The sequence below is a fragment of the Girardinichthys multiradiatus genome, chromosome 2 (genome assembly GCF_021462225.1).
Source record: "Girardinichthys multiradiatus isolate DD_20200921_A chromosome 2, DD_fGirMul_XY1, whole genome shotgun sequence".
NCBI lineage: Eukaryota > Metazoa > Chordata > Actinopteri > Cyprinodontiformes > Goodeidae > Girardinichthys > Girardinichthys multiradiatus.
In genome coordinates, this window is record NC_061795.1 from 31,271,625 (window position 1) to 31,282,228 (window position 10,604).

At 40.9% G+C, this 10,604-nt stretch overlaps 1 protein-coding gene across 5 annotated transcripts; it reads right to left on the reverse strand.

The window, feature by feature from the left end:
- Positions 1 to 3,645: 3,645 nt before the first annotated feature.
- Positions 3,646 to 7,858, reverse strand: LOC124856640 (receptor-interacting serine/threonine-protein kinase 3-like). Of its 5 annotated transcripts, none has more exons than XM_047347352.1 (12): positions 7,730 to 7,858; positions 7,332 to 7,488; positions 6,886 to 7,133; positions 6,653 to 6,801; positions 6,171 to 6,220; positions 5,829 to 5,984; positions 5,556 to 5,647; positions 5,416 to 5,467; positions 5,286 to 5,335; positions 4,995 to 5,043; positions 4,625 to 4,873; positions 3,646 to 4,548 (listed from the first exon to the last, which is right to left on the reverse strand). In XM_047347352.1, the coding sequence occupies exons 2-12, from the start codon at positions 7,432 to 7,434 to the stop codon at positions 4,538 to 4,540; spliced, it is 1,209 nt and encodes a 402-aa protein (XP_047203308.1). In that variant the 5' UTR covers positions 7,435 to 7,488; positions 7,730 to 7,858; the 3' UTR covers positions 3,646 to 4,537. The 5 variants fall into 5 exon arrangements, with proteins under 5 accessions (XP_047203308.1, XP_047203282.1, XP_047203274.1 ...); XM_047347326.1 differs by having other exon boundaries at positions 5,416 to 5,464; positions 6,886 to 7,198; XM_047347318.1 differs by having other exon boundaries at positions 6,886 to 7,198.
- Positions 7,859 to 10,604: the final 2,746 nt, after the last annotated feature.

Genomic DNA, 10,604 nt, shown 5'->3' on the forward strand with positions numbered 1-10,604 from the left:
TTCTCTCCCTTGGTGGCTGCTGAGCTTAACTCTGTTTCTGACTGTAGCAGACGTCACTCTCCCACAAAGAGGATTGGGAGCATTAAAGCAGGGTGGGGTGGGGTGAGATAGGTGTGTAGGGTGGAGTGTATACTTGTCTCTCGAAGGACTAGGATTGCGTGAATGTGTACATCTCAAGAAGATGGTTGTGTGAAGGAAACAAAGGTCAAAGCCTAGTTTGGTCTCATCTACCATAATTATATAGAAACTGGTGTTGGCATGTATGTGTAAAGGTGGGATAACATTTTAAAATACTGTCATAGTCAGTAAAAAAACAAATTTAGCCATTGTATAAATTTTAAAGAAAATTTACCCAATGGTTTCTGCTATGGATGTTAAAAAAAAGGCTGCTAACAGTTGAACAGTTGTTGCCATCAAATGTAGATAAATGAGATTTTCCCAGTGATTTATTTTGCACTCATTAAATTTTTTTTCCTTTGTTTTTTAGTGCAAGTTCAGTAATGTAAATGCTACTAAATTAAAGTGCAATAGGAGAGTAATTAGGTTTTTTTTTGTCACCATCATCTGCAGTTGATTGACTGCTTGTGACAGTTATAGTTAGGGATTGAACCAGAAAAGCCTATTACAGTCTCTCCTCTGGGTCAACAGCTCTTTTCCCACTGAACAAATAAAAAGTAGCATCTGCTACTATTTTCTAGGTTTTCTTTTATTAAAATCATCATAAATTCATATATTCATAATAATCATATATTTTCAGCCCTCCGAGTAAATACTTGGTATAACCACCTTTCACTGCAATCACAGCTTAAAGTATTTTTCAATGAATAAATTGAAAGACTTTGAATGGACCATTTTAGCACATAAATAAAATTTGATCGGAACTATTCCATCTGTAGGTTTGGCTATATTATGAGGTTCGTTATAATAATGAACCTCTGCCCAGTCCAGTCAGCCTCCTAAGGTTTTTCTTTTCCCTGAATTTTGCTCCCTCCATCTTCCAATCAACTCTGATCAGCATCTGTGTCCCTGCTGCAGAAAAACATAGCTGCTGCATGATCCTGCCACCACAATGTTTCACTGTCGAAATTGTGTTTTCAAGGTGATGTGCACTGTAGGTTTTGCGTCATACAATAAGGTTTTCCATATAGGCTAAAAACCAAAATATATGACTTATCTGACCATAATACCTTTATCCACATGTTTGCTGTGTCCCCTTGTGATTTTATCTTTCAAAAGTGCTATACAAATAAAATTTTACTTACTTACTACATGGTTTGGGTCAAACTTTAAATGGGACTCCTTATAGTTTTTTTCAGATTTGGGTTTCTGCTTGCCTTTCTTGCATAAAAGACTTGTTGAGTGCATGACTAGTAGACAGGCTGTGAACAGTTTCTCTGACCTGATGTGTGGTTCTCTGCAGCTCTTCCTGTGTTACCTTGACCTCTGGGCTGCTTGTTTGTTATATGTTCTTCTTGCCTGGACTATGAGTTTAGGTGGAAGGTAATGTCTTGGCAATTTTGCAGTCGTGACATACTTATTAAATTTTCGGATGCTCAAAGCTTGAAGTACTTTAAACCTTTCCACAACTTTATTGCAGAGGTGGTGTGTTCTTTGGCCTTCATGATAAGGTTTGCTCTCTAATGTTCTCCATTAAGCCGCAGACAATCTGAATTACACACAGTTGGAATTTTTGCGATATATTTACTTAAATTTAGCTGATAAATTATGGAATTTTCTTATTGGTGGAGAAAAAAAATCAGAAGTTTATCTTTCCAAAATGGTGACAAGGCATTTATTTTCCATGCATGACTGCACCAAAAATTTAAAGAAAAACAACTCGAAGAGTATAGCTTTCATCCCAATATTTGATGTGATCGTTTTCTGAAAAGATTGCAAAAAAACCTATTTGAGACATTAATTATATCTTTCAATAAAAAAAATACACTGCTCAAAAAAAATAAAGGGAACACTCAAATAACACATCTTAGATCTGAATGAATGAAATATTCTCATTGAATACTTTGTTCTGTACAAAGTTGAATGTGCTGACAACAAAATCAAACAAAAATCATCAATAGAAATCAAATTTATTAACCAATGGAGGCCTGGATTTGGAGTCAAACACAAAATTAAAGTGGAAAAACACACTACAGGCTGATCCAACTTTGATGTAATGTCCTTAAAACAAGTCAAAATGAGGCTCAGTATTGTGTGTGGCCTCCACGTGTCTGTATGACCTCCCTACAATGCCTGGGCATGCTCCTGATGAGATGGTAGATGGTCTCCTGAGGGATCTCCTCCCAGACCTGGACTAAAGCATCCATCAACTCCTGGACAGTCTGTGGTGCAACGTGACGTTGGTGGATGGAGCGAGATATGATGTCCCAGATGTGCTCAATCGGATTCAGGTCTGTGGAACGGGCGGGCCAGTCCATAGCTTCAATGTCTTCATCTTGAAGGAACTGCTGACACACTCCAGCCACATGAAGTCTAGCATTGTCCTGCATTAGGAGGAACCCAGGGCACCAGCATATGGTCTCACAAGGGGTCTGAGGATCTCATCTCGGTACCTAATGGCAGTCAGCCTACCTCTGGTGAGCACACGGAAAGAAATGCCACCCCACATCATTACTGACCCACTGCCAAACCGGTCATGCTGAAGGATGTTGCAGGCAGCAGATCGCTCTCCACGGTGTCTCCAGACTCTGTCACGTCTGTCACATGTGCTCAGTGTGAACCTGCTTTCATCTGTGAAGAGCACAGGGCGCCAGTGGCGAATTTGCCAATCCTGGTGTTCTCTGGCAAATGCCAAGCGTCCTGCACGGTGTTGGGCTGTGAGCACAACCCCCATTTGTGGATGTCGGGCCCTCATATCATCCTCATGGAGTCGGCTTCTAACCGTTTGTGCAGACACATGCACATTTGTGGCCTGCTGGAGGTCATTTTGCAGGGCTCTGGCAGTGCTTCTCCTGTTCCTCCTTCCACAAAGGCGGAGGTAGTGGTCCTGCTGCTGGGTTGTTGCCCTCCTACGGCCTCCTCCATATCTCCTGGTGTACTAGCCTGTCTCCTGGTAGCGCCTCTAGATTCTGGACACTACGCTGACAGACACAGCAAACCTTCTTGCCACAGCTCACATTGATGTGCCATCCTGGATGAGCTGCACTACCTGAGCCACTTGTGTGGGTTGTAGAGTCCGTCTCATGCTACCACGAGTGTGAAAGCACCACCAACATTCAAAAGTGACCAAAACATCAACCAGAAAGCATAGGTACTGAGAAGTGGTCTGTGGTCCCCACTTGCAGAACCACTCCTTTATTGAGTGTGTCTTGCTAATCGCCAAAGATTTCCCCCTCTTGTCTATTCCATTTGTACAACAGCATGTGAAATTGATTGTCAATCAGTGTTGCTTCCTAAGTGCACAGTTTGATTTCACAGAAGCTTGATTTACTTGGAGTTATATTGTGCTGTTTAAGTGTTCCCTTTATTTTTTTGAGCAGTGTATAATTTGTAACACCTTTAGGCAAAGTATCTAATTTTGCTTAAAAATATGGGTAAATTAGATGTAATTACTTGCGTTGCACTTTACAGTTGGGACAGTTGTAACACAAATCAATGACATTTGAAATAAGGGAGAAAAGACAGGTATATGATGATGGTAATACTAGTTTATTAGTTGCCTCATGATTTATGTGTAATTAGATGCAGAACTTTGCATGACAGTAAACAGTTCACCATTTGTCCTTATATGTTAAGGAATATTATTGAATTACAGAAATGAAAATACTAAAGGGTAGGTTGCCTAAAATTATGTTTTGCCATTTTAAATTAATGGGACAAAACAGAGGCAGAGTTTGTCTACATAGGAATAAGGGCTTCAAGACAGCTAAACATAAACTGCTTGATACAATTTGTCACATTTTGCCATGCAAAGGACCCAAACGCAGATGGACCAGAGGGGAATTAGAGAGAAACTTTTAAGAAAAGTGGCAAAACTTTCAACTTAACACTGGAGAACAAGAAATACTGTGGGAAACAACTGGCACGGTTGGAGGCGCAACAGAAATGGATCAGTCAAACAGAGGAGAGTAACATAAGAAACCAGCAAGGAATGAAGAGAACCAGTGACATATATACTAGGGCAAGAGTCGAGAAAAGGCATGGAGAGATGGTGAAAGCAATCAGGTGGGAATGAGTAGCAGCAAGACCAATAAAGGGAGAGAGAGCTGAGAGAGGGAAAAGAGAATGAACAGGATCTGACAGAGAGGGACACAAGGAAGAATTCTAGCAGAGATAATACAAAATATACATAAACATGAACTAAGAGCCTAATCTAAAATGAATTAAAAAAAATATCAGCAACTAGAGAACTAAATCAGAAGAAAGAGGGATAATAAAGAAACTAAAACTCAAACACCTAACTGGCAAATCATGACACAAGTACCTTATCTTGAATCATAAGCAATCCTCAAGTAAAAATAAAAGAAAGAAAAAGTGATGTAAACCACATACATTTGTGGTCATCTCATGCAGGAATACCTCAACTTTCACCTGAGGGGAGAAAAAAGCAAAAATGAAAACATGAACAACACAGAAAAAACCTTGTTCAATTAACAACAAATCTTACCAATACTGTTCAGCATACTCGGCTCGTGTTTTTTCAAGGCATCATAGAAGGCAGCTTTGACCGTGTCCCCTCCGGCACGTAATGTCTGCCGGAACAGCTCCCTCATTTTGTCCTGACTTGTTTCTTTTGCTTTAATTGTGGAATAGGTTTCTTTATGAACCATCCCTATTTTCCGAAGCTCCTCAACCAATGCCATGACATCCTTGGTTTCCTGTATTATATCTTCTCTCATGTCATCAACAAACTTCACTGTGTTTTTTTTTTGTGGGGGGAGGTGCAAAGACATGCAGGAAAAGAAACATGATGACTGTGTATTTAGTGTTGCTTATTCTTCTGACTGTAATTTCTTTAAAACAACATTAATACTCACCTTTGTCTTTTTCAGCCACATTTTTAGTTCCAACATCAACACATGGTTGCTGAAAACCGAAAAAAGAGAATGTTGTGTAACAAAACAATCACTACAATGGAACAAATATGGAAAATTATTTGAACAAAGTAGGAATAAAATATGTGAATTAAATATAAGAATATAGTCTCTTTAGGTTTGACTACTTTAAGGCAAGGTAAGCAAATCCTACCCTTAAAAACAGCTTAAATTTTTATGTTCTAAGATTGTTTTTGTCAATTTAAGCTCGCATATAATAAATCTAGATGATACCTGTGCTGCAAGTGGTGGATGATCAACAGTAGCATTTGGCACTGCATTTTCTGAAAGAGAGAAAGAAAGAAATGCATGAACTTGGTTGTGGCTTGTAACACAGTCATGTTAGAAGCATTCATCAATCTACCTGGAGTGGGTGCAGCATTTGTTTGATGAAGCTGACCGCCACTTTTTGACTGCTTAAAAAGAGAAGTAAAAATGATGTAATGGGCCCAGACGAAGAATGAACAGATTTAGAATTGCACAACTATTGTTTTCTGGAATTACTTCTTGTTCTAGTTTTGATAAAACTTCTTGAATGGCAGCACCAATTCCATCCTTGTTAACTGAGAACACATGTTCAGTGACTGCGACGATTTCTAAAAGAAAAACAAATTTGTGTTTTCAGATGGTATGGTCTATCGAAAGATCAGTCTTAATTCTGAAACATTTATGCAATTAAAAGATCCATATATAGATTGTAGTCTAATATTGTAGCAAGCAGGAAACAATAAAAGGAGCCAATAAGCATTCCTATTTTGAGGAAAAACCAACTCATACCATCAAAGTGAGGCCTCTTGGATGGTTCCTCATCCCAGCAATGTGTCATGAGCTCAACCATTTCTGTCATCTTTTCTTTCTCCTCTTTCTGGCAAAGACTGATATCCGGTCTGTCTCCCTGTTTGATCCGCAATTCCACAAGACCAAACCCTTTTCCTAAGTTGCAGTGAAAACACCAAAGACACATTGACAAGGTGAATATGTACGTGTATCAGATTAATGGAAACAATCTATGTATGAAGGCAAAACAAATAAATCGTTGTAATTTTACTTAGGAAGAGTCTGAAATATTGGGAAAGAAATCAATGGGAATAAAGGGAATCAGAATATAATCACTCATACCTTCATAGGGTTCTTTACCAGTTAAGATAGACCAAAGGAGGATGCCGTAGCTGATTGAAAAGGGCAGATGTTCTAGATTACAGTTAGACTTTATCTAAACACAGCTGGATAATCACATATGGAACACATCAGTGTTTTTATTTGTAAATAGTTTTTCATAAAGCTATTGGCATAAAATCTCAAAGGTTTACACACCCTTATTAAAATGCTAGGGTTTCAGATGTGAACTCAAGAAAACTGAATGCTAAAACTGAATTAAAAGGAGTTCCAACAACCTATTAGTTTAGGGGTGTGCATATTTATTTATTTATGTTTTGATTTCTTTTTGTGAATTAGTTGTCTTGCTACCAGCATTGTCAACATGTCATGTCAACGGCTTCTTTAGAAATATACATATAAACTGGAAAGAAATGTTAGTGTCCGTTTTAGTCTAACTTGTTTTTCCAACCGCATGATTAATTTAAGTATTGTTCATTGTTTACCTGTAAACATCAAAAAAGCGAACTGCCTTATAGTTTAAAGAAAAAGCTTCAGGTGGCCAGTACTGAAATGTCCCTGGAGTTCCTGCTCTTGATTGTTCACTGTTGGACAAAACACTTGTGGTAACCCTGGAAAGACCAAAGTCTGCCAGCTGAGAAATGCAAAGGGAGAAATACAACTAAGTTTAATTTCATATTTACTGTGAACAAAGAAGCTTACGTGCCTATCACTTTACCTTGGCATTAAAGTCATTATCCAGAAGAACGTTGCTTGGTTTTAGATCATGATGAAGAAAGTTAATTGAATGTAGGTGTTGCATCCCTGAAGCCACTTGATGGGCCAATCGGATGGCCAGTGGCAGTGGCGGAGGGCCACGCAAGTCCACCTGCAGGGTGTGAATAGATCCCCTTTCCATAAACTCCATGACTATTCCCTGCTGCTCTGTGATTTGTTGAAATCGGTTTCCCTGATAAATTCCAAACACTGTCAGAACAAACCGAGAGGATAGTTTTTTCAGACAATCAGCCTCCTTGAGTGCATCATGGGGGCTGAAAGATGAAAGCTGGGTTAGCTGACAGTATATATAAAACAGTTAAATCTTCAGACATCTAAAAAATATTCAGTATATTATATTGCAGATTACAATATATATTACATAAAACTTAATAAAAAAAAAATTACCCTGAATTTTGTTGAGGTACCTTGATGGCAACAAACCCTCTCTCTTTGTGCCTGACCCTATAGACGGTACCAAACCCCCCCCTGCCGATTCTACGCCATTCATCCAAGTCCTTATCACCAAACATCTCAGTGCAAAGCAGCGCCATCTCCTGTTGAACTTGGGTAGACAATTTGTAACTTTAGAATCTATAAAAAATGATAGAGTGAAGAGATACTTCAAACACAGAAATAATTAACTTATTCTAAGCTTATATGTTTGCTTTTTTAAACAATTTTATAAGTATTTGTTGTATCGCGCCTTTGTTTTTAAAATGAAAGCACTGCAAAGATACTAACTTTGAAAACAAAAACATAAGAGAAAGCAATGAAACAGAACAAGCTGGATGGGTTCTACTTACTGTGTTTGTGCTCCATTGTATCTACATGGGGTTTCAGAGTTAATTTAGAGGAAATCTTTAAGAAAAAAATAACCTACACGTTCTAGTTTCCTCTTTCTGTTTTCATCAGTGCGTAAGGCTTCAGCAAAGGGGTGGAGACTGTGCTGAGAGCATCTGACTCCTCCTATCTAAGATTCAAATTTCAACAAGAAAAATAAGAAAACCCCTTAACACTTGGCATTAAAATAGTACAGAAGCGCGCTTTATAACTTGTTTACGTATTTTAAACAATATCAGTATTTAGAACATTTACATGATCTCATAAACACTGAGACGCAGGTTAATGAACCCACCCAGTGGAAAGGAAGTTTGTGAATTTCCTGAGTGGTTGAGGTGTAGAAAGGTTGTAAATGATTAAACTTTTCTTATCCTGCATGCATGCAGCATGATGCTGCATGCAATCTAGATAATACTTTAGCCAGTAAATTATGTAGGAAAAAAACATAAACACAGCAGTGTACATAAATGAAAAAAACCATGTTTTATTTCTGTTCTGTCATATTTTTATGTGTATGCATGAGGGTGGGAGTGGGTGATTGTGCCTGTTTTTTTTTTTTTTTGGTTTTTTTTTTGCGACAGGTTAGATCTTGAACTGCTCCCTCTTCTGAATCAGCTTCCTCCCCGCCACACCGCCTGCCGGTGGTTGGAGTCTCTGCCTGCTGGTGTACTTGTGGTTCTTGGTGTCCGCGGCCGGGTGCTTTGGTGTGGGCTGGCTCACTCCCAGTGGCTGCTTGCCGGGGCCTGGCCCCCTGGGCTCTGTCGGGCCTCTGCTTGAGGGGTGGTGTGTCCCGGGGTCTTGGGCCTCTGGGTCCATGGCTGGATCTGCTCGGGCGTGGATGGCTGCCGGTGGGGCCTGTGGGCTCGTCGCTGCGGCTCCCTGGAGCTTCTGCACTGTCGCTGCTGGGTGGTTACCCTGGGACTCTCCACTGCTCTTCTCTGGGGGGGTTGCGGTAGTCCCGGCGGTGGTTCTCCTGGGGTTCCTGTGCTTTCGGGGGCCTTTGGATGTCTGTGACTCAGATCTCCTCAGTGTCTGTCCAGGGACCATGGGGCAGGTCTGTGGGTCCTCACACTCACTATTGCATATTTTTGTGGAGAAACCTTGCATACAAAAGCGCTTCCACACCCATACTCACAGGTGTTGAGCTTCAGGTGTTGACAGATACACAGACGTTCTATTTTGGGCTGCACCTCTCACTAAGTACATTTTACATTCAGAATTACCGTGTACTATTTTGTTAAAAAAACAGCTGCAGGTGTATAAGCAAGCAGGGTGTAATCTTGTATTCTCTTTATCCTTCTTTCTCTCCTCCACTCTTTCCTCCTTTTCTCCCCTTTTTTCCCCATCTCTCTCTTTTTTGAGCTTCATTTTTCCTTTTCATTTCAGTCTCCGTGTCCGTAACAATTGAAATATTCCCAAAGACGTTTATAATAAAGTTTATTCTATAAATATCAAGCAGAGCTTTAAAGCATTAGCTGTGATGCTCTGCTTGTGAAAGTAAATCTGTTGGGCAATTTCTTGGCACTCAGACAACAATTCTGAGCGATACTCTGCCGGACAGGACACAGTAAAAAAAAAAAAATAAAAATAAAATAGGAAAATAGACATAAAAAAATTTTAGGTTTAATGTAATAGCTTACAGACTTGCAGGCAGAGAACTGAGTTCAGGCAGGAAATCAAAAACACAAGTTCAGGAGGCAAACAGAAAACAGACCACAAGGAGGAACTTGGGAAGATAACAAGGGTAGTTAACATGAGGAACCAGCGAGGAACAATGAAAACATGAAGCTAATATACTGAGGGACATGGAGTATGAACGGGAGGCAGGTAATCAGAAGGATAATGAACAGGTGTGAGGACAAGCTGAAGGGAACTGAGGGAGAAGGTTGTCATGGCTACGGGTGCAGGGGAACACAGAGACCAGGAAAGAACTAGACTAATGATAAACCCAGAGAAACAGATCCAAGGAAAACTACAATCACGAGAAATACAAGAATCTAAATATATAAACTAGATGGGAAAACAGGGACAAAAGGAACCTAACTAGACTGAATAATAAACCGAAAAAGAAACGAACATATATGACAAGAAACTCTAGAAAGAAACAAGTAACAAAATAAATCTAAGGACATGGGAAAAACCTAACTGGGAAAAACTGACTAAAAGTCCAGGAGGCTGGCGATGAAGGAGCAGGTGGCCAGGAGGCCGGCGGAACAGGAGCTGGTGATCTGGAGGGTGGAGGCGCAGGAGTTGGCGATCTGGAGGCCGGCGACAGGACCAGGTGAACCCACGAAGTGGCTTGTCGGGAGGCCAGCCGAGCAGAGTAGAGGACCCTCGCTCACGAGGTCGGCAGAGCAGATTAGAGTACTCTCGGTGACATTGGTCAGGAGGTCAGCCATCGTCCAGATGACGGCTGGGCAGGAGTCTGGGCAACCTGCGGCAGTGAACAGGAGTCTAGGAGGTCTGCTGTGGTGAAGGTAGACCTTCGGAGCAGGCGGTCTGGAGATCTGCCGCACAGCGTGGTAGACCCTCAAAGCAGGCAGTCTGTATCTCTACCTTGGAGCTGTGGAGGGACTTTGGAACAGCTCTGGAACCTTGGGACCCATATGGAACTCTGGAGGCTTGGGACCAGGCAGAGACTCTGGGAACTTGACACCAGGCTGAGACTCTGGGAACTTGACACCAGGCGAGAACCCCAGAGACTTGGTGCCCGGCTGGAACCTTGGAGAGAAACCAGCGGAGATCTGCGGCAGAGCCCTGGAGATCTGAGGTGGAGCCCTGGAGATCTGCCGCGGAGCCCTGGAGATCTGCGGAGGGACTGTTGAGGCTCTAGAGATG